General features: G+C 42.1%; 1 protein-coding gene across 1 annotated transcript in view; it reads left to right on the top strand.

Annotated features, from left to right (window-relative positions):
* The window catches only part of opn4a (opsin 4a (melanopsin)), a 71,832-nt gene extending 51,967 nt beyond the window's left edge, over positions 1-19,865 (top strand). Inside the window, exons 8-13 of the mRNA XM_070448434.1 lie at positions 5,200-5,395; positions 5,488-5,658; positions 8,829-8,851; positions 10,365-10,372; positions 11,647-11,681; positions 17,380-19,865. Of these exons, the coding sequence (XP_070304535.1) occupies positions 5,200-5,395; positions 5,488-5,658; positions 8,829-8,851; positions 10,365-10,372; positions 11,647-11,681; positions 17,380-17,628 (682 nt within the window). The 3' untranslated portion in view covers positions 17,629-19,865. The remainder of the gene's footprint in view (positions 1-5,199; positions 5,396-5,487; positions 5,659-8,828; positions 8,852-10,364; positions 10,373-11,646; positions 11,682-17,379) is intronic.
* Positions 19,866-25,161: the final 5,296 nt, after the last annotated feature.

Below are 25,161 nucleotides of genomic sequence, written 5' to 3'. Positions count from 1 at the left end.
CTCTCATGAGGACCGCCGTAGGAATGGAAGACTCAGTTCATTAGAGTTACCAGCCCAGAAATTGCAGCCAAATAAATGCTTCACAGAGTTCAAGTAACAGACACATCTCAACACAACTGTTCAGAGGAGACTGGGGGAATCAGGTCTTCATGGTCGAATTGCTGCAAAGAGAACCACTACTAAAGGACACCAATAAGAAGAAGAGACTTGCTAGTGGCCAAGAAACACGAGCAATGGACATTAGACCGGTGGAAATTTGTCTTTTGGTCTGGAGTCTGGAGATTTTTGGTTCCAACCGCCATGTCTTTGTGAGATGCGGTGTGGGTGAATGGATGATCTCCGCATGTGTATTTCCCCACCGTAAAGCATGGAGGAGGAGGTGTTATTGTGTGGGGGTGCTTTGCTGGTGACGCTGTCAGTGATTTATTTAGAATTCAGGCACACTTAACCAGCATGGCTACCACAGCATTATGCAGTGATATGCCTTCCCATCTGGTTTGATGCTTAGTGGGACTATCATTTGTTTTTCAACAAGACAATGACCCAATACACCTCCAGGCTGTGTAAGGGATATTTTACTAAGAAGGAGAGTGATGGAGTGCTGCATCAGATGACCTGGCCTACACAATACCCAGACCTCAACCAAATTGAGATGGTTTAGGATGAGTCGGACCGCGGAGTGATGGAAAAGCAGCCAACAAGTGCTCAGCATATGTAGGAACTCCTTAAAGACTGTTGGAAAAGCATTCCAGGTGAAGCTGGTTGAGAGAATGCCAAGAGTGTGCAAAGCTGTCATCAAGGCAAAGGGTGGCTATTTGAAGGATCTCAAATATAAAATATATTTTGATTTGTTTAACACTTTTTTTGGTTACTACATGATTCCATATGTGTTATTTCATGGTTTTGATGTCTTCTCTACTTTTCTACAATGTAGAAAATAGCAAAAAAATTAAGAAAAACCGTTGAATGAGTAGGTGTTCTAAGGCTTTTGACCGGTAGTGTACATACAATATTTTTTATTTAACTTTGATTTACGAGGCAAGTCAATTAAGAACAAATTCTTACATACAATGACAGCCTACCAAGAGGCGAAAGGCCTCCTGCGGGGAATGGGGGATTACAAATAAAAATGTAGGACAAAACACACATCACGACAAGAGCAACACTACATAAAGAGAGTCCTAAGACAACAACAGAGCATGGCAGCAACACATGACAACACACCATGTTAGCAACACAACATGACAACAATACGGAAGCAACACAACATGGCAGCAGCACCACATGTTAGCAGCACAAACATGGTACAAACATTGTTAGGCACAGACAACAGCACAAAGGGCAAAAAGGTAGAGCCAACAATAGATCACGAGATGCAGCCACAAGTGTGAGTAAAAGCGTCCATGATTGAGTCTTTGAATGATGAGATGGAGAGAAAACTGTCCAGTTTGAGTGTTTTTTTGCAGCTCATTCCAGTCGCTAGATGCAGTGAACTGAAAAGAGAATCGACCCAGGGACGTGTGTGCTTTGGGGACATTTAACAGAATGTGTTTGGCAGAACGGGTGTTGTATATGGAGGATGAGGGTTATAGTAGGTATCTCAGATAGGGGGGCGTGAGGCCAAAGAAGGTTTTATAAATAAGCATCAACCAGTGGATCTTGTGTCGGCTATTCAGAGATGGCCACTTTACAGAGGGGTATAGAGTGCAGTGATGTATCCTATAAGGAGCATTGGTGGATAATCTGATGGCCGAAAGGTAAAGAACATCTAGCCGCTCGAAAGCACCCTTACCTGCCAATCTATAAAAGACATCTCCGTAATGTAGCATGGGTAGGATAGTCATCTGAATCAGGGTTAGTTTGGCAGCTGGAGTGAAAGAGGTGCGATTACGATAGAGGAAACCACGTCTAGATGCAACCTTAGCCTGCAGCTTGGATATATGCTGAGAGAAGGACAGTGTACCATTTAGCCATACTCTCTAGCCATACTCCCAAGTACTTGTGAGGTTACTACCTCAAGCTCTGAACCCTCAGAGGTAGTAATCACACTGGTGGTGGGCATTCTTCTTACCGAATCACGTGACCTTTGTTTTGGAGGTGTTCAGAACAAGGTTAAGGGCAGAGAAAATTTGTTGGACACTAAGAAAGCTTTGTTGAGCGCTTCCTACTGTCTGAGCTATGTTGTTGATGTAAATTGAGAAGAGTGTGTGGCCTAGGATCTAGCCTTGGGGTACTCCCTTGGTGACAGGCAGTGCCTGAGCCAGTCCGTTGATTATTGACACTTTTTTTCCCAACACTTTTGATAAACAAGGCAAGATAGAAATTGGTTCTATAACCGTTACGATCAGCTTGATCTCCCCCTTTAAATAAAGGATGCACCGTGGCTGCCTTCCAAGCACTAGGAGCCTCCCTAGAGAGGAGAGACAGGTTAAAAAGGTGAGAGATAGGCTCGGCAATGGTAGGGGCTGCAACCTTAAAGAAGAAAAGTTCTAAACCATCTGACCCAGATGTTTTTTGGGGTCAAGTTTATCGAGCTCTTTTAGCCCCTCAGACTCAGTGACTGCCTGCAGGGAGAAGCTGTGTAGCGGGGCAGGGGAAAAAGAGGGAGGAGCATCAGGGCTAGTAGCATTAGAAGGAATGGGAGAAGAGGAAGTGTTGGACAGGCAAGGAGGCATGACTGAGTCAAATAGGAATCCTGACTTGAAGTGACGATTAAAGAGCTCAGCCATACGCTCCTTGTCAGTAACAACCACATCATCAACATTAAGGGACATGGGCAGCTGTGAAGAGGAGGGTTTATTCTCCAGGTCTTTCACTGTTTTCCAGAACATCTTGGGGTTAGATCCACAGAGAGAGAACTGCTCCTTAAAGTACAGTAACTAACTTTGGCCTTCCGGATAGCCTGAGTGCACTTATTTTCTTTTTGCCTGAACTTATTTCCCATTTGCCAGTCAGCCTAAGTATTTGTGTGCCGAGCCTTTCGCCAAATGGTGTTCTTGAGGTGGAGTAACTCTGCCAGATCATGGTTGAACAAAGAACGGAACCTGTTTTTAATTCTAATTTTCTTTATGGGGGCATGCTAGTTAACAATACCACTGAAAATATAAAAAAAGAAGGTCCAAGCATCTTCGACAAAGGGAATCAAACTGATTCTTAGGAGGTGCGCACACCACCCACCGCTTCCGAGTATAATACTTGCTAATGTTCAGTCCTTGGATAACAAAGTTGATGAGCTCAGAGCAATAACATCTGCTAATCACGTGTATGTGACCAATACAATTTGATTTGATTTGAACACCCAGCAACAGTCAACAAAGAGCTATTTGAAAGATGAATGCTTAAAACCAGCAAATCAAATTGTTTGGGGACAGACTTGGTGGAGACAACCGAGCACGGAAGGTGTTCCTTGGTAAAGATTGCCACTCCACCACATTTGGAAGATCTGTCTTGCAGAAAAAGGTTATAACCAGAAATGTTCAAATCAGTGTTTTAGAACACTTATTCTTAACCATGTCTCAGTAATGACCAACACATCTGGATTGGAGCTGTGAACCCAGACTTTCAACTGATCCATTTCAGGTAATAAGCTTCTAGTGTTAACTTGAAGAATACCCAAGGTTTTCCGAGGGCAGAAATCCGTGAAGCCGAAATCTGAGAACAAGTCAGAATTGGGGCTAGCAACAGTAGACAGGCCAGGGCATACATACACATTTCCAGATATCATCAGTAGCAATACAATTTGGGCATGGCAGAGAGGGGGAGCTTTGCTGTGTTGATTTTTTATGACATTTGACTGTGCATCAGATGGCAACAAGATTATATTGTACAGCCGGTGAGAGGGGGTTAGAATGGAAGGCCAAGAGTCGTACTGTAGTACTGAATGTCCAGAGGTTTTCAGTGTTAGTCATAATTTCCTCTGACATGATACACCAGGCCCCTGGCTAGTCACTGACCCTACGCACACTCACTAGACTATATATACAAACCATATACACACTCACACACACTACATTGACACTCCCACGCAAAACCCACACACATACACTACATACGCCCACACACACATAACACACACACTCAGATCGACACAAGACAAAAACACATGTATACATATTACACACACATTTTTACACTCATCATTTACTGCTGCTGCTGCTCTGTCCTTTATTTTACTCTTATTAATATCTATCCTGATCATGTGCATAAGCTCTAAGATGCATATGGTTGTTTTGAATTAATCATCACCTTAGAAAGCACTGTCCATTTCGTTGTTAGGCTTTGAAACAACATGTTTTACACTCAGTTTCAACCTGCTGTTGAAGTTCCTTCTTCAAATTGATTAGCCTTCAGCGAGGTGAGTTTTAAAAGTACTGTAGGCCTACTGTTTTGTTGATGAGTGTTTGATGTGATTTTCGACTGCATTTGCATTGACGTCAGAGTGGTTAGAGTGACAATAGAAAACTGAGTTCCAGCCCATTAGGACCTGATGGTAGTTAGCAAGTTGGGTACTACATGTCCATAGTGCATAAAAGGATATTACAGTGACTCACCGGTCACGTGGAATTTTACTGTGGTGATGACTCATGACTGCAGGTGTGGCAGTAATATGGTCACCGCAACAGCCCTAATCCTGATGCCTAGTCACTTTACCTTCATGTACATACTGTGTCTACCTAAAATACCTCATACCTTTGCACATTGGCATGTAAGTTTCTCACTTATGGGTGGCACAAATTGTGATATTTGCAGATGCAATACTGCAGTAGTTTAAAAAGTGTACCGTTTTTGCGGCCAGTACTGTAGTATTTACTACAGTGTTTTTTGTGTGGATAATACAGTAGTATTTACTGTAGTATTCTAGAGCAGTGTTTCCAAACCCCGGTCGTCGAGTACCCCCAACAGCACATTTTTTTATTGCAACCATGGACAAGGACACCTGATTCAACTTGTCAATGAATCATCAAGCCCTCAATGAGCTTAATGAGGTGTGTTTGTCAAGGGCTACAACAAAAATCTGTACTGTTGGGGGTACTTGCGGACCAGGGTTGGGAAACACTGTTCTACCGTATACTGACATTCTATAATAAAAGTACTACACATGATCGAGGGATACTAAGTACTGTAGTATTCAATAGTAAACTGTAGTATTTTTTCATGTGGGTACATCTCCTTATTTTCCCCACTCCATTCTGTCTTCAGGATGGCCATAGCCAAGTACATCCCGTGTCTGGGTGTGTTGCTGTGTGTACGTAGACGTGACCTGCGCTCCACCGAGAGCAGCTTCATGTCCACCAGACGCTCCACTGTCACCAGCCAGACCTCCGACATCAGCGATCGCTTACGCCGCACCAGCACCGTCAAGTCCCGCCTCTCCTCCGCCTCCGACAGCGAATCGGTACGGATAAATATGTCCTGATACATGTATGTGTCTGTTTGTCTGTCTGTCCAGGCGTCTGTCTGACGGTTATGTAATGGTCCTTCTCCCAGGGCTGGACAGATACGGAGGCTGACCTCTCCAGTATGGGCTCCAGGCCGGCTAGCCGCCAGGTGTCCTGCGATATCGGCAAGGACACAACCGAGCTCCCAGCCCTCAAGCCTTACAGCTCCTCCAGCTTCAGCTCCAAGATGAAGAGCCACGACTCTGGCATTTTTGAGAAGGTAACTAACACATCAGGGCAAGGTCAAGTCAAGCGGCATGCCTACTCTCTGTTCCCTTCCACATGTTTGACAATGTTCTGAATGCGTGGAGGATATTTCGGGCTCTAAAGGCAGAACAGTGTGAATGGTTGTCTAACACAGTAGAGGTCAGTAAGAGTCAACATCAAGTTTTTTTTTTTAATTCTCACCTCACTTGTACTTATGTGTTATAACCCTGAAGTATAGAAATAAATCACACAGAGATGTAGCTTCGGCTTCAAGTCACTTGTAATGAGTGACCTGGGAAGCCCCATACGCCCCTATATGAATTCCTAGGTATAACCAATCAAACTCAGATATCAGACAATAGAGCACACAGATCAGATTATCAACATTCAGATAAATTAATAGCATATTACTTACTGGTATACATTATGATTCTGTATTATTATTTTGTTATTATTAAGACACTTTTAATTCTATCACTTGCCCTACACCCAAAAACCAATACACGTTAATCTCACCAATGGTACCTAATATTCAGTGCCTCTACCTGAGAAACACCTAATCAAACAGTAACACACTTGAAAACAGCTGCACCAATCTGTCTTTACTGTAATGTAATAAGACTTGTAGAGGAATTAGGCAAGAACTAAGTCCAAATTTACATCAGAAAGGACTTTTATGTTTAATCCGCCACAAATCTAAATTCTAAGCTGTTGGCCTTTATAAAATATTGAATTTGGGCTTTACTACTATAGCCCATAGAAAAGTGTTGAATAACACATTCATAAATGGCAAAAATAATTCATGAGTAATAAGGTTTTGAAGTGTATGTTGGGTTACCTTAAGTTTGTAGCCCAAATGTTTTGGATGCTACAGACAAAAGTTGGCACATCAGTGTGATCGACTTCAGACGAGTCCTGTAGGGCTTGTGGGGATCGTAGAACAAAACGATGAACACCACCATGTTTGTGAGAGTCTCCCCTTTCAATAGAGTGGTCATATTATTAGGCCAAACCTCTCAGATACTACAGACGTTTTCGTGCGAATACAGATTTTCTGTATGTCTTCTAGTCTGACAAACAGCACTGTAGCTCTGCCATTTTCCACAGCAGATGTGGAAGGGTGACATAGGAGGATGTGGTGGATTGAGATGCAGCCCATGCAAAAAAACAGCTATCTAACTTAAACTGACGGATTTTGATGGGATTTTTTATAATGTTTCTTAGATTGACACACCGGTCCGTCAATAGACTTTAGGGCGTTAATTAAACCATATTTTGGCTTGGAATGCATCCCTGGATTTGTGTGAGCCAATCGCATGGCTCCTAAACTAATCTGGCACCTCATTACAGACAGGATGTTACAATGGATCAACTGAAAATCCCTCCAGGGAAGAAGCTCTAGGAGGGCTTTGCAGTACCATAGACATCTAATTGAATGATGAAATGTTTGAAGGGTGTGTTCATCTTATGGTGTCTTTCAGTGTTATCATTTAAAATGTGATGGCATCTGCTAAGGCAGGGTTTTACTAACTGTGGAATAGTGTACCTCTATGGGTCATAGTCTTCGTAGAGGCAATCTGTATCGGAGGATTAGAATCCATTTTTTAAATTCATGAGCATATAGTAGACATTTCTGTAAAGCGGGTATATAGATATATGATGGGTGTTATCAGGGTTCATGACTAAGAAAAGTTGTCTTTAAAATGCCTCTTAAATGTCTTTACGACATAATGTTATAAAATGATGATAGAGATTGATAGAGATTCGATCTCACTCTTAATTAACTGTCCCCCTTTGGTGCATTTGCCCTTGTTCACTCACTCTGAAAAGTCAAATCAATTTTAGCTGTCTTTCATCTGGGTTGGAGCCGCAGTATTACAGTATTCAGAGGTTTGACCCCCCCCCCAAGGCACTTAGGGCTAGATTCTATCAGATCCACGCTAACCGACATCCACATATCAGTTGATGTGTTGGAGGTGGAGCCGTGTTAGAGCCGTCACAAGCGGCTCCTTGCGTTACCTTATCGCAGACACTGCCATTGGATGCAGTGTCCATGACAAGGTAACGAAGCCACAGCCGACTTCATACACTCAAACCCTCCAATGCGTGATGTTCTATTGTCTACACTTTGATTAGAACCTTATAGGCCTTATAAACCGCTCCCCCGCCCCCCCATCCAAAATTTTCAACACGACACATGCAATTAGTCTGTCATTATTTCTATCATCGATAGAGCCTACACTTTCTATCTCCGATTTGAACTTCTAATGCGGTAGGGATAAAAAGGAAGGGAGTGGTTGGTGACACACCAGAGCAACCGCTCATCGATTTGTCAGTGCCATACCGCAGTTACACCTAAAATACCGCCAAAACATCCGCTAAGTGGACGTCGGCCAATGCTGGTTTTGTCACGGCATTCATCGGAAGAAGAAGAGGAATCGTCAGACCAAAATGCAGCGGGGTACGTGTTCATMTTTAATAGCTTAACTGAATGAACACTGAATACAAAATAACAAAAAGAATAGCCGAAACAGTTCTGCAAGGTGCAACCAACACTAAACAGAAAATAACCACCCACAACTAACAGTGGGAAAACAGGCTACCTAAGTATGGTTCTCAATCAGAGACAACGATTGAGAGCTGCCTCTGATTGGGAACCATACCAGGCCAAACACATAGAAATACAAAACATAGAACAAAACATAGAATGCCCACCCCAATTCACGGGGTTTATGGTGTGACAGGTTTATGCTCGATCTGAACTATGCATGGGAGCACCAGATGTTCCGGACTACTGTTTGATCACAGTCTCCGAAGCCATTTTCTGCAGTCAAATTACCTAGTGGCCTCATGGGTGAAACATTGTTAATATTTTTCATAATTTCATAATTAATAAACATTCTCTTAAAAAAACTGCTGAAAATCCAGTGTTTCAATGTCAAACGTTTTTGTTATATTTCAGTCTTCTGAGATGTATATGAAGTGTATTATTGGGACGCAAACTCAAAATGTAATACATTTCAACTCTATCTGGTACAGGTGTCTTATTTTTTTAAAACCCATAACCATGTGTCTGAGGTTATCGTTTGTTTCAAAATAGATTTGTTTAAGAGTACCAAGAAATACTATGATTTAGCCCATTGCAGTAAAAAGTTAAACAGGTTAACATTCACAAGGCCACAGAGCCAGACGGATTACCAGGACATGTACTCGCTGACCAGTGTCTTCACTGACATTTTCAACCTCTCCCTGACCGTCTGTAATGCCTACATGTTTCAAGCAGACCACCATAGTCCCTGTGCCCAAAAACACCAAGGTAAACTGTCTAAAAGACTATCACCCCATAGCACTCGCATCTGTAGCCATGAAATGCTTTGAAAGGCTGGTGATGGCTCACATCAACGCCATCATCCCAGACACTCTGGACCCACTCCAATTCGCATACATTTACATTTACATTTAAGTCATTTAGCTGACGCTCTTATCCAGAGCGACTTACAATTTGGAAAGTTCATACATATTCATCCTGGTCCCCCCGTGGGGAATGAACCCACAACCCTGGCGTTGCAAGCGCCATGCTCTACCAACTGAGCCACACGGGACCATACCTCCCCAACAGATCGACAGACGACACAATCTCTATTGGACTCCTCACTGCCCTTTCCCACCTGTACAAACACCTATGTGAGAATGCTGTTCATTGACTACAGCTCAGCGTTCAACACCATTGTGCCCACCAAGCTCATCACTAAAATATGGACCCTGGGATTAAACACCTCCCTCTGCAATGGATCCTGGACTTCCTGACGGGCCGCCCCCAGGTGGTGAGGGTAGGCAAAAACACATTTACCACGGTGACCCTCAACACGGGGGCCCCTCAGGGGTGCGTGCTTAGTCCCCTCCTGTACTCCCTGTTTACCCACAACTGTGTGGCCGCACATGACTCCAATACAATCATTGTTTACACACGACACAACGGTGGTAGGCCTGATCACCGACGACGATGAGACAGCCTACAGGGAGGAGGTCAGAGACCTGGCAGTGTGGTGCCAGGACAACAACCTCTTCCACATCATCAGCAAGGCAAAGGAGCTGATCGTGGACGTCAGGAAACGAAGGGCTGAGCACGCCCCCATCCACATCGCCGGGGCTGTTGTGGAACAGGTCCAGAGCTTCAAGTTCCTCTTTGTCCACATCACTAAGGAGCTATCATGGTCTACACACATCAACACAGTCGTGAAGAGGTCACGACAATGCCCCTTCCGCCTTAAGAGGCTAAAAAGATTCAGCATGGGCCCTCAGATCCTACTGTATGTGCTATGTGCACAGCCAAACAATGGAAATTATGGATTCGACTTCCACTTTACTTCCCTACTGCAGCGTAGAGGAATGTTTATCCTTTTAGAGTCCTGCACCTGTCAATCAACTGATCAATGCATCCTACTTGCCTCTGCCTATAAGGTGGTACCACAGATATTCATGAGGTCTCTAACACATTACGTGTGTGAGCGTTGCAAAATAAATGTACACATACATGTTGTTCAATCATTTCATCCAAACTGCTCGTGTGCGTTTGCGTAGCCAGGCACTAAAATAGAACTTGGTTCTATTTTTGATGCATGATGTGCTGCAAGTCCCACCTCTGCCATTTCCTCATTGGTTTTTAGGAGCATATACCCACGTGGGTGATTGAAATATATACTGAGGTCCACACTCCAGTCCAGTTGGTAGTGGGAATGTACCTTACAGTTGGTTGCCAACCGCCATATAAAGTCCACAGAAGAAGAAGAGATTACTAGAAACAAACTAGATTTCCCCTTTATCTGTAGATTAATTGTCGGAGTAGAGAACACATGATTTTGTGTTGACTCAATGGGTAAAAATTCTACAAAGATTCAGAAAAAAAGGACCGTGTGCATTTCAGGTAAAATAACAACCCAATGTTTATATCCCATGACAAATTGGCTAGCAACAGCAAGCTAGCTAGTTAAATGTTCATGAATGTTGAATGTGTTTCGACCTGTCCCCAAATTAATATAGTTGGTTCAGAGTTCGTTTTGATATTTCAACCTGCATGTCCTGATTGCGACTGGTGTGGATGCTCAACGCGGACGCATGCGCGGCCCCCGCCTAGTCAGCATGTAACACACAGATACTGGTTCAGAGTGACCATTCAGTGCTTTCAGTGTTCATTGTCGTAGTGACAACTGCAAATAATACTTCAATGCAGTAGGATGCATGTACATCTTGGCTTAATGAAAAATAATATAGTAACTCTTATATAAATGTAACAATTCAAAAGCAAAAAATGCCATTTAGCCTGCATCTTGCACAGCATGTCATTGCCTCATTGCTTAAGTGGTTTGTAAGTGATTTCCATTTTTCTAAAGCTGGTCAATTCCTTTGGGACATCTTTTTCACTGTGCTCATCTCTGTATGTCCTGTGCAACTATTTGCAATGCATCGGTACAACGTTATCACAACAAATGCACTTTCTCTCCTCAAATTTCCCCAACATGCATTTTCTATGCTGCTGTAGGTCTGTTTTACATTCAGCAATTGACAAGAGCAAGCCTGCTTCTTTCCCCGAATAGGCTATTAGGTCTAGTATAAAACATTTTTTTTAAATAAATGTCCCATAGCTTTTGTAGCCTATCACTATATCCACAAAAGTATGTGGACACCCCTTCAAATTAGTGGACTCTGCTATTTCTGCCACACCCGTTGCTGACAAGTGTATAAAGAATCGAGCACACAGCCATGCTAGAGCTTCTCCGGTCAACTGTAAGTGCTGTTATGGTGAAGTGGAAACGTCTAGGAGCAACAACGACTCAGCCGCGAGGTGGTAGGCCACACAAGCTCACAGAACGGGACTGCCGAACGCTGAAGCTAAAAATCGTCTGTCTTTGGTTGCAACACTCATTACCAAATTTCAAACTGCCTCTGCAAGCAAAGTCAGCACAATAACGGGAGCTTCATGAAATGGGTTTCCATGGCCGAGCAGGCGCACACAAGCCTAAGATCACCATGCGCAATGTCAAGCGTCGGCTAGAGGGGTGTAAAACTTGTCTCTATTGGACTCTAGAGCAGTGGAAACGTGTTCTCTGGAGTGATGAATCACACTGGCAGTCTGGCGGACGAATCTGGGTTTGGCGGATGCCAGGAGAACGCTACCTGCCCGAATGCATAGTGCCAACTGTAAAGTTTTGGTAGAGGAATAATGGTCTGGGGCTGTTTTCCATGGTTTGGGCTAGGCTTTTATTCTGAGGTCTTGTCTGACAAGTTGTGAATATAGCAAGTGAAACGGTAAACCGTTGCAATCACATTGACGGACATGTTATGATACCCACCTTACTCCTTCTGGTAGGTCTCCTTCTGGTAGCATCTGTTCATGACCAGGAGATCAGTCTGGCACCCAACTCTGCACTTTGTCTAACAGAAAAACAGGGTCAACAATTGTCATCCTCCCTCAATTATAAGATAGCTCGAGAAATAATGTAATCTTGTTTGGAAGCTAATTTAATGCTTTACAGATGTAGACTGACTGGCTCCATTGGATTAGATTGAGGCCGGGGAAGCCGTTACACTATGCAACCAACTGTGACATATTTTGCTATGGCCCTGGGTTGGTTTGAGTTTGTTGCTGCTAGTTAGTCAACTGTTGTAGTCAGAAAAGAGTTAGCTAGTGGCTGCATCCAATATTTATTTCTGCCCTTCACATGGGTTGCACCTCGGTGGTTAATGTGACTGTTTTGTCTAAATTACACTAACTTAGTGACATGGAAATACGATGATATTGCTAAAGTAGGCAAATTAGTAGGAAACAACTTTGCCATTACTGTTACTAGCAAAGTTAGTCAAAAATAGCTAGCAATACTAATGTTAGCTAGCTAAAATACAGTGGTCCCCTCAATCTTAGTTAGCTGGCTAAAGTTATAGTGCATCTAAAGTCAATCTGGCCACATCACAATCATGACAGAAAAGTATTATTTTGAAATGTTATCATGTTTCCAAGCAAAATCTGAGTTGTATTGAGGTAGGCTAACATTAGCCAGCTAGCTAGCGAACTTCAGCTATGCTAGCGATGATAGTGATAATGATAATCAAAATCCTGCATTTCATGGTCATTCGGTATAGGGCTTTTCAGTCTAAAACGGCCATGATCCTTTGAACACGTTGGGGGCGATGAATCAACGGAGCCCAATTCAATGAAGGGAAGTGAAGTGGCGATTTGCACGTGGAGCTTGGCAAAAGGCGGCATGATTTGTTGACATAATTGTAATCCAAACCCAAACTTCATTTACTCGTTCCAAACTCTGTTTTAGGCGAGAATGACTATGACCAAAATGATCCTATTTACAGTACACTTAGTAGTCAACATTTACACTAGAATAAATGTTTCTGACTCATATTGATGCCATTTTCAAAGGGATTAGTTGTTTTTTAGGGACATTCGCTCTTTCAGGTTGAATTAGAAAATCCTCTTTGCCTCTTAATTTAATGGTTGAGTTAAACCTGAGTGTTTTAGATGGACTAAAAGCTTTGGGCCTTAGTAACAAGTGATCTGTGGTGTGACTTGATAGATGTTTGGAGATGTGCAATACCGTGTCACACGGACTGATTGTTGTGGTCGCCATCCGCCCATTCAAGATCAAATATTTGATGAAGGCTAAATTGTGTTAGAAACTCTTTACTTACATGTGACTGGTATTTAATTGAGTGTAACATTGAAGTGACTCACCGAATAATTACAATATGTTACTCATTATGATAGCAGGAACCAACCTCAAAGTCCTGAATTGTGTATCTTATAGAGCTCTGAATGACATTTCATTAAAAGGTATAGGCCACAGGGACTGCAGCTTGCCTCTAGCTGTAAGTACTCATAATGAGTCAAAAGTGTCAGTCAATTGCGCTTGTTTTGTATCGATCAGTGTGGCCATTACCTACCTCCAATAGACAAAAAAACAGCACTAATGCCCTACTAAACCTTGGCTGAGTCTGCAATATAACATTACATGTCTTCCCCGGTTTTTTACCCTCTTTAGCCCAGCTAGGTAATGGGCTCCCATAGTGTCTTCCTTAGCCAAAGACGATTCATCCTTTTTATTTCCGCCCTAACCTCAGTGTGTTTGGTGTTGACGGATGCTAATGCATTCCTGTGAGGTCTGGCAGGGTTTGGCCATGAGCAGACAACAGGCATGTGGATGGCACGGCCTTATTAAATCACTGCAGTTTAATCTCAAATGTCACAGCAGATTAACCAGCCTTATCAATGAGAGACATAATTAACTGTTCTGTGACATGCCTCATGGCAGGCTAGGCCTTACAGGGGGAGAAATATTACCACTTGCTCTTTGATTTGTAGTCAGGGCCGATAATGTCAGAGCAGGAACGGCAGTGGCAGATTATAATGACGTGAGGCAGACTTCCACTCTGAGCTGCAGAGACAACAATACTTTCTCACACTCATTCACATTATATATATATTTTTGTGTCCCTCCATTTCTTATGATATATTACAGTACTTCCTCCAATTTTATGATATGTTACGAATGGTCCGGTGGTGGAAAAGCAGTCTTACAGTATCATACGTCTTAGTAATCATACAGTATAATATGTCTTGTTGCCGTTAGCATTTGTGGCTAATGTTAGCTAGGTTAGGGGTAAGGGTTAGCTAACATGCTAAGGAGTTGCAAATAGTTATGGTTGTGGTTAGCTAAAGTTGTTAATTAGCTAAGATACTTAAGTTGTCCCTGACACGATTCGAACATGCAACCTTTGGATTGCTAGAAGTTTGCATTATGTGCCCATCCATTCTCCCCAACCTTCTGTCTTAAAGGGATACTTTGGGATTTTGGGAATTAAGCCCTTTTCCTACTTCCCCAGAGTCAGATGAACTCGTGGATACCATTATTATGTTTCTGCTTTACCAGAAGCATACCACCCTGCATCCCACTGCTGGCTTGCTTATGAAGCTAAGCAGGGTTGGTCCTGGATGGGAGAGCAGATGCTGCTGGAAGTGGTGTTGGAGGGCCAGTAGGAGGCACCTTTTCCTCAGTTAAAAAATATATATCATAATAATAATATCCCAATTCGCCAGGGCAGTGATTGGGAATATTTCCCTGGGTAGGGTGCTGTTTTTCAGATGGGATGTTAAAACGGGTGTCCTGACTTTCTGTGGTCGCTAAAAATCCCATGGTACTTATTGTAAGAGTAGGGGTGTTAACCCTGGTGTCCTGGCTAAATTCCCAATCTGACCCTCATACAATTGGCTCAATCATCCCTGTAACTATTCCCCAGGTCGTTGCTGTAAATGAGAATGTGTTCTCAGTCAACTTACCTGGTAAAATAGGGGTTACATTTTATTAAAAAAGGAAGTTGCTAACTAGTGTTACGCAATTGCTAAATACTGTTAGCACAATGACTGGCTTCCAGTTAGCATTGGCTCGTCAAACTACCTCTAACTTCCTTCATACTGGATGCAGAGACATAGAAATAGTATCTATGTGTTCATTTGACTCTGGGGAAGTAGATAAAGGGCTTCATTGCCAAAGTATCCCTTTAAGTAACCAAAGCATTGTTACATATACAGGTTGTAGGTGGAGGAGAGTCGAGATGAAAGTAAGGCGGGTGAAAGTAACACTTTTCTCAGATAACATAGAAGCTAGAATGACATAGTGTCAACCCATTCCTAATGTGGAGGACGAGGTCCCTGCAAAAAGAAAACCCAGCCCAGTCTACCCATGTATCGCCAAATTATTTTTAAAAAAAAATGGTTTTGAGCGAGTTAAAAAAACAGACCTGGAAGGGTTTTTTGGTTGTAGAGTTGTTGACAAAACTGACATTTTCTTATGTCATTTTCTTAATTAAATGACAGCATAGGCTTCAAGTATTATAATACCTAGTCTTGGGTGTTAGCCTGGGAGAAGTTACAGGAGATACGGGTGGGACGAAAGTAACACAATGTTAACTGATGACCTGGAATAAAATAACATTTAAGCACAGGCCAATGTCTCCTCTAGTTCATATTGCTTTTGTAAAGTTAGCAAAATATCAACAAGTGACTGAATGTTTGAAAATGATATATGGCATCATTAGAATAATGCCTTAATCAATTGACTTGATCAATCAGCTTCTCACATAAGCTTTTATGGACAGGTTAGTGGTTAAAAATATATATCATTATGATTCTGGGAGTCAAACCATAGAAATTTGATAAGCATGATGAGTTTGCCGTTTGTGAAAAGTATAAAAACGTTGGCACATGGCAAGGACAGCTGGAGGGCACCTGGTTGGGAGGGCTAAGCATGAATATTAATTGAAAATGGTGAAAAACATCTCTTACTACATTCCCATTGAAGTGAGATGATGTGATTCATTTTAGTCCAATTAATATTGGAAGGCGATGTTGACGCATGGTTTATTTTAAATGAAAATTTCTAACCTGCAGCATGAATTATTCAAATTGACACAAACATGACTGTAACGGTTTTCTTCCTGGGATGAAGGAGAGGACCAAAACGCAGCGTGGCTAGTGTTCAACATGATTTAATAAAGAATATAATAGAACACTACAAACAACAAAACAAGAAATGTGAAAACCGAAACCGTCCTATCTGGTGCAGAACACAAAGACAGAAGACAACCACCCACAATCCCCAACACAAAACAAGCCACCTATATATGATTCTCAATCAGGGACAACGATTGACAGCTGCCTCTGATTGAGAACCATATCAGGCTGAACACAGAAACAGACAAACTAGACACACAACATAGAATGCCCACCCAGCTCACGTCCTGACCAACTCTAAAACAAGCAACACACATAAGAACTATGGTCAGGACATGACAATGACATTATGACTAATAGTACATTTGTTTAAAGTAATGAGCATTACAAACCATAAACACGGAGATAAGACAGATATTGTGCACTTCTTGCCAGCTGTTACTTCCGTCCCAAAGCTGTGTTAAAGCTAATTTATGCTTGATCCGAAAATGTGGTCTGACGCTCCTTATAGAAGGTGTGACGCAATTGAGGAGCCTCTGGAGGCATGCAGAGGCCAAATTGAACTCGGTACCGTATCCCTGTGCGCCTCACAAATGTTGTAACAATGCGGAGGGCTCCATATTGCTCTTCATTGACATGATTGGTTGACGGTAGGTGGGGGTGGGTGGTACTATATAAACACGAACTCACTTCCTTGACAACAGTTCTACTCGACAGTTCTGCGCTGCGCCGCTTAACGCAATAAGTCTGAATGCCCTGACTTCTGTAGAGGCTGTAGCACCGTAAATGCTGCATGGCCAATGCAAATGTCGGATTGACCATGCAGCGCCTTTAACTCCAGCCCCGCCGTCAGGCACAAAAGTAATGTTCCGGTCGTTCTGTTCTCTGTGTATTTAATTTCAACTAATTTACCCTAGAAAGGAAATTACAGTTGCTAATAGTAGAGGACATACTGTATATACATTGTTTGTCATAAAATATGGTGTCTCTAGCTCTATCTTTGGTACCTTTTCTCCCATACCCAAAAAACATGACCTGGCTGGAGACAAAGGAAAAGGGATCTTTGAGATTTGCTTCGAAGGATACAAGACCATCTTTTAGGGAAAATAATATTAAACCAGGAATCCAAATTGCCATGTTGCATAGATAATTGGGTGCAATTATCTATGCATTTTATGTTAATTGTTTCTCATCTCACCTTTTGTTTGACTTCGACAGGCTGGTGATTCGTCAGAAGCCATCGTAACGAGAGGAATGATTGGCCAGATTCCCAGCATCATCATCACCTCCGAGACCAGCCCTTTCTTACCTGTCCTTAGGGCCAGTTCCCGTGGTTCCCGTACAAGGCCATCCAATGGCAGTGTAGATGTGGGGTCTGTTACTAAGGAGCCACAGGAGAATGTCCAGCAGAGGTCAACACTTCCCTCTAACTCCTCTAACAGTGATGCCTCTACACCACTCATCTGATCACAACCACAGTACATGAGAAATTATAATAAATGCCAGGGTCTGTACTCAACATGAAACTTTTCTACAAGTCAAGTTAACCCCCATGTGAATACTCTTGCTGTACGTTCTTTACTGAAAAGGTTTTGTTTTGTTGCTTTGTTAATGTGGTACAACCAGGGCCGGCTCCAAGCATAAGCGACGTAAGCGGTCACTTTGGGGCTCTGGCCGCCATGGGGCCCCCGAACCAGGAACTCATTTCAGGTCTCAACATACTGTTCTCTGCACCACATTGCAAAATGTCAGGGAAGGGTACCATAAAACTAAATCAATGTATCTCCGCCATCAACAGGGAGGCCACAGTGTGGGGGGGGGGGGGGGGGTACAAAATCCCGCTTAGTGCCCCCAAAAGGCTAGAGCCGGCCCTGGGTACCAGACAAAGAAAGTACAGAAATGGGATTGGTTGTGTTGTCTGCTAAGCTTTCACCTGGGCCTCTTGAGTGAGCTACAATCGTAAGGAAGTCTGTAAAATCAGACAGCAGCCCAACTGTTTCAAACCCGTTTCAAACATTTCCCCTAGCCCAGGTCCCCTCATCTAAGATCTGCTAAAGGCTGAAACCGATTAAGTAGAACTATTGTGTGAAGTAATGCAGACATAACTAAAAAAGGCTGAGCTGGAAATGGCTATCTGAGGGATCTATCTTAGCTGGGAGACGCTGGAAATGTCAGGCTGTCTAGGGCAGGGGTTCTCAAACCTCTCATCGGGGACTCCCAGCTGTTCAATGTATTTTAACTATTGCACAGCTTGCACACCTGACTCAAATAGTCAATTAATCCTCAAGCCCTTGACTATGTGAATCTGGTGAGTTACAGTAGTTCAGGGCTACAACAAAATTGTGAAGAGTCTGGTGTTCCCCGAGGAGAGGTTTGAGAACCACTGGTCCAGGGTATTGATTGAAGTCCTTAATGTGGGTCCAGGCTGTAGTCAGCCAAGATTCTTTCTCGAGGCCCATGGCCTGTGTGACAGAATCTGGGCTGACTACAGCCTGGACCCACATTAAGAACTTCAATCAATGCCCTGGCCTTAAATGTCTTGAGCATTAGAATGTGTAGGACGCTGCACAATAAATCCACAACTCAGGGCTGAATTCGATAGAACCTGCAATTTGATTGCGCAAGACAAATTCCTTCTTGATGGTAATACAGTATTCTATTGCTGTATTTACGCAGTATAGCTCTTTTCCCCATAGACAACTAAAATCACGGAATGGTTTTAACTATTGTAGATGCGTCCAGTTTACAGAATAAGAAGTGGTTGGTCCATGGGCAGTAGCATAGTTGGTAAACAAAGACACTGCAATAACATTATCTATGGCGGATTTGAGTTTCTCATCCGTTCCTCTGACTTCAATCACCAGACTAGTGTTAACTGATACTCCTGTGTTTTGATGGAACCAAATAGACTGACAGACTACAGGACACAATGGTTGAGAGTGATTGATAGCACTTGTAATGAGAACACAAGAAGTGGTATTCATATGTACAGGTAAACAGTCCATGTGCATCTGTTGAGTGTCTGGTCTCCTATTTATTATGGTCTCCTGCTTTTTAGATTCTGCTTGTAATTACGCAGTGTAAAATTGATTTTGCTTTGTAAGAAGCTGCATTTATTACCAGTAAGTATTGAATTTCAAAATGTTCAATATTTTAAAAAGATTTCCACACTAAGATAATCATACGTATTTATATTTCTGTACCGCAGGGCTCTTTCTGATTGTAATTCATGGGAGAATCGGTATCAGACAATTCATTATGGAGCTAAATGCTCGAATGGAACGGTTGAAATAACGGATAATGATAACTTAACTCCTTGTGCAAGCAAACTTCAAGATGATCTGCAGAAGCACTTTAAGGTCTAGATATTAATTTTGTGATTCATTTAAAAGCTTTTAAAGTGACTGTAAGGTGAATTGTACAGTTTTATGAGCAGTGTTGTAGAGTATAAATCCAATATTCCCTGTGCTTGTATGGGTGTGCAAAAGGGATATTATTCTTGATTATACCTCAGCTGTTAAATAGCTTACACTAAAATGGGTCTGTAGTGAGTTTCAATACAGAGCACAACTATAATACATGTGACTATAATGATATTATAGAATATGAAAGATTTCATCATAGTCTATAATAGCTCAGAAACATAAAACATAAAATATTGAGCGAAGTGCAAGAGGTGTTTGTTTTATTTTCCAATTTGGAATGGTCGAATGCGAACAGAAAATGACCCCCCCCCCCCCCAATTTATCTGCCTGTATGAGCAGATACAGGATGTTTCCCACTGAGCCTTGTCCCCAGGAAGTGGGAAAAACAATTCCTGTTGATTGATACATCAGAGTAAATATACCCTTGATTGCCCATAAAATGACTCCTTGGCAATTGCATTGGCGCTCAATCATGAAATCCTGTTTGTCAGATCTTGCATGCTTGGTTATGTTTTACTGGCAACTCAGTGGGCAGTGGCATCCATATACTGTTTTGGGAAAGGGAAACTGTCCTACATGGTGACCCACCATTCTGAGGTGTGAAATGTATTATTTTCCTTACTACTTCCTACATGCTAGCTAATGTGATTAAGCCCCACAGTGAGGTGTAAATAGTGTTCCCAGTGGCCAGGTTTCCATCTAATTGGCAACAGATTTTCATGCAAATATAAAAAAAATCTACATAAAGAAAATATGATTTTTTTTTCATCAGTGGTGTGTTTCCAGCAAATGGACTTGTTGCTGATTTAAAAAAATCAGCGTGTGATGAGGTAGTGCACAAAAAAAGAACCTTTTCGCTTAAGTTTTCATTTACCGAATCAAAATCTAAAGTTCAATGTGTTTCCATCGCATTTTAAACTCTTTAAAAAAAAAAAATTTACTTGATGAGATGAATATGGATACTTTTTATTTGTCAAACGGCAGTCAAGCATCGATCATCATATCACCCGAATAAGAGCCTCTTTATTTATTGGAAAGGCGTGTGAAGTTAATCAGAATTTATTTAATCTGTAGCCTAATAAAACTGCATGGTTTCCCGAGTCGAAGTGGGAGGACCATACACCATATCGCATGACTCCAAGTTTACTCCGATATGATGGTTATTATATCAATATTTGCGTGTAAAGCCGTTTTCTCCGCCATTTCTAGCATAATTAGTTTTACCGACACAAAACGATCCCACCATGTCGAACAAACAAATTATCTGTCAACATTTATACAATTTTACCAAAACTTCCTAATTATAATCACAGGCTCACAACTGTAGTGATAAAAAAAATATATATGATATGACTTTACTCGCATAAAAACTGGATGGAAACGTGGTTAGTGATTCACAAATGTCTCATGGCCAGAAAAGTAGGCAGAGAGACTTGAGAGTTTCATTCCAGATGGAAAGGGATTGAAAGGTTGATTCAAAAGCATTCCTAATGATGAAAACGTATTTTCACCCCTTGCTCTCAGTATCTCAGAGGTGAAAGTTTCTAAAAATGGATTCAATTGCAGTATGTTTTCCAAATAAATGTTATTCAGTCTTATCAAATGGCAAGTTGTAATCTATTTTGTTGTTCTGTAGTATAATGGTGTTGAGCTTAAATCCCGTTTAATTCTACATTTGTTTGTGTGTTTGTATTATTGACAAGCATCTATCTTACAGGAAAAGGACGATATGTTTAGAAATATGAAAAAGGATTTATTGTAGATTTGTTACTTTGACTATAGTATGTCTAATCAGTGTTGTTCTAATTTATTTTTCTAAATAAATACATTTTACTTAATGTATCCTCCACCTTGTGATGCATCAGTATTTTTGAAGTATTGTACAAATACAAAAGGTAAATAAAAGATAATAAAAGATTCAATGTGAGAAGTTTTTACAGCTTAGGTCCACATAGATCTCAAAATTACTATGATTTCAAATGTAAAATTGCAATTACACCACTCTGCACAGTATGTGGTTGTTGCAACTTCCTCACCATCAGAGGTTTCTCCAGTCTCTTTTTTCCTGTTCCCCGCTCCCTGTCAGCAGTCATTACCTCATTGACTTCTCTCCCTGGAGATCCGGTGTGGAACTCTGTTATCAAGAGGCTGCTGTGTGAAGACATGCACACACACACATGCACTCATGCACTGGCACGCACACACAAACACAGAGGTCTTCCCTTAAAACCTCTGATCTCCTGAGCCGGGTGAGGGACACTTGCGGGTGGCTGGGCCTTGTGAAACAGCAGATTTATGACCCCAAGTAGTGAATTTAGGGATGAAGAATTATGGATGGCTTTGTTATCCTCTTTGTTCTCATTAAATACCCTCTGAGCCCAAAGTATGTGGCCATTGGCCACTAGCAGAATGGACCAAATCTTCTCTGGTAGGAGGTTGAACTGCAAAACACCTATAGGATCAATACTCAAATCATCAGTTGATGAAAATAGTCTCCACAAAATATATCTCATAGTTACAGATTTGGCTTGAAATGGCGTGTTGTGGCTTTCGTTGTTAGTGTGTGTGCGTGTGTGTTTGCGTGTATATGCGTGTGACTGCAAGTGCGTGAGGGAATAGGACAGGGTGAGAGGGAGCGAAAGAAGGATAGAGGGTGAGAGGGAGACAGGGAAAGAGAGTTAGGCAGGTTCTTTTTAAAGCATTCCCTCCGTAGATAAGTGACAGGACATCTCGGGCGACAAACGCAGTGGGCCTGTACACCCTTAAGTGCGTGAACTGATAAACGTGTGCGTTTTTCAATGTGTATGAGAAGAATGTGTATGATAAAATGAGTTTCCATTGCACTTGACATTGGCATCCTAAACCTTTTCATGTTGCTAATTGAACATTGACCAAAGAAGGAATGTGTTGATGTCGGATAGGTCTTCTGACACATAATGGAAGGTATTTGAAGATGGTGGTTGAAGATATCCCTCTAGTGGTGTGGGGGCTGTGGGTGGGGTTATATCCTGCCTGTTTGGCCCTGTCCGGGTGTATCGTCAGACAGGGCCACAGTGTCTCAGCCTCCAGTATTTATGTTGCAATAGTTTATGTGTCGGGGGGCATAGGGTCAGTCTGTTATATCTGGAGTATTTCTCTTGTCTTATCCGGTGTCCTGTGTGAATTTAAGTATGCTCCCTCTAATTCTCTCTCTCTTTCTCTCGGAGGACCTGAGCCCTAGGACCATGCCTCAGGACTACCTGGCCTGATGACTCCTTGCTGTCCCCAGTCCACCTGGTCATGCTGCTGCTCCAGTTTCAACTGTTTTGCCTGCGGCTATGGAACCCTGACCTGTTCACTGGACGTGCTACCTTGTCCCGGACCTGCTGTTTTAGACTCTCTCTCTACCGCACCTGCTTTCTCTAACTCTGAATGATCGGCCATGAAAAGCCAACTGACATTTACTCTTGAGGTGCTGACCTTTTGCACCCTCTACAACCACTGTCATTATTATTATCTGACCCTGCTGGTCATCTATGAACGTTTGAACATCTTGGCCATGTTCTGTTATAATCTCCACCCGGCAGAGCCAGAAGAGGACTCACCACCCCTCAGAGCCTGGTTCCTCTCTAGGGTTCTTATTAGGTTCTGACCTTTCTAGGGTGTTTTTCCTAGCCACCGTGCTTCTACATCTGCATTGGTTGCTGTTTGGAGTTTTAGACTGGATTTCTGTACAGCACTTTGTGACATCGGCTGATGTAAAAAGGGCCTTATAAATACTTTTGATTAAATGTGATTGACTGATATTTCACCAACAGCAGTTTTCACCAACATCATTCAAAAATCTATAAAATAAAGCATAGCTTGATCCAACTGTGAAGAGACATGCAGTCATGAGACATTTTTTACTTTATTTAACTAGGCAAGTCAGTTAAGAACAAATTCTTATTTACAATGACAGCCTAGGAACAGTTGGTTAACTGCCTTGTTCAGGGGCAGAACGACAGACTTTTACCTGGTCAGCTCGGGGATACAATCTAGCAACTTTTCGGTTACTGACCCAACACTCTAACCACTAGGCTACCTGCCGCCTCCCATGTCATGCAGTCATGACTTCTCATCAATATTGCGCTAAGTCTATCTGGATACATAGATACACTAATTTCATCAGATCTGCCTTGGCAAGTCTATAACATTCTAATTCTACTGAATACGCAAAATTATTTATTTCAACACGTCTGCAAATGTACATTGGGGCTTTGGCATTGCTTGCTTGCTGCTTGCTTGCTAGTCATGTTCCTGATAATGGATCCACACTATCAGTCACGCATTACAGAACATGGGATGGGAAAATGAGAGCGATTGCCTAAGGGCTGAACCTGCCAATCAACTGTCCATTTATATTTAAGACACAAGGACACCGAGGGTCCTCATATTTTGGAACTCAGTTGGGGTCTCAACCAAAGTTCCCTCCTAAGCTGTGCGTCTGTGGGGGGTGGGGGGGTGCAGTAGCCCAGAGACTGCCCGAGGCAGAGTGCAGAAGAAATATCAGCCAACAGAGAGAATCACGAGACTGAACTTCACTCAACTTTCTAGAGTTTTCCCTGTTAGTTAACACTATCAACGTTTCCCTTTACTGTGGCAATTGTGATACAATCAACACAATATTAGCCACCTTCAATGCAACATACCGAAAACAAAACAAACTATGCAAGAAATTGTGTTGTAGGCAGAACACATCAGTGTAGGATTCTATTGCACACAACTCAGCCCATACTATACACAAACCGGTGTGACATAACCAATCAGAACTGGAGTAGGTCTATATGCAAATAGACTATTGCCATATATGGATCTGTGCCATTTACTTGGAACTGGACTGTGTTTACAGCTGTGGTGGTGAGTAGATGGGCTTGTTTTGAGTTCAAAGCAAAAGCTGCATGTAGCCACATGTGCAAATTTTTTTCATATCCTTTGCTAGTTAGTGAGTTATTATCCCAGTTATAGATCATGTGTGGTCAGCAATAGGGGAGTGATTGCTTCTTACAAGAGCACAAAACGTGTACATTTCTAGACATCTTTGAAAAGCAGGTCAGGTAAAGAGCTCTTTTTGTCTTAAAGGGGCGGTGTTGTATTTTGAGACAGGCTTGAATAAGATAATTAGCCAATAGGCAGAGGGTAGTATGATTTGTCTGATTCTCTGTAATAATGATATGGGAATAATAATGGATTTTGTGTTGTAGTGTTTTTTTGCATCAAACAACAAAACAACATTTTCAGTCACCTCATTGTCTGAAGGACAAGTGGATAAACAGTTCATGTCAAGCTCTGCATGTTTTTTTCAAAAGTCTCATGGAATTTAGGCCTACATTGAACACTACACATTGACTGCTACTGTAGGCTGAATGATAGAACAGCTATTTCCATGTTAAAATGTTATGGGATGCATTTTCTCCATTGTTTTTGATGGTAGGCCACTCTGGTAAGCCTACAATATGATCAAATAGCCACAGTAAGCTACTTGGCCACTCTTAAAACTGTAACTTAAAGTGCATACAGCCTCAGTGTTCACAGTAAGCGCACGCTGGAAATTGCA

This window comes from Salvelinus sp. IW2-2015, linkage group LG18, assembly GCF_002910315.2.
Source record: "Salvelinus sp. IW2-2015 linkage group LG18, ASM291031v2, whole genome shotgun sequence".
NCBI classification, from domain to species: Eukaryota; Metazoa; Chordata; class Actinopteri; order Salmoniformes; family Salmonidae; genus Salvelinus; species Salvelinus sp. IW2-2015.
The sequence above is the reverse complement of the archived record's forward strand: the minus strand, read 5'-3'. Positions and strand labels throughout refer to the sequence as shown.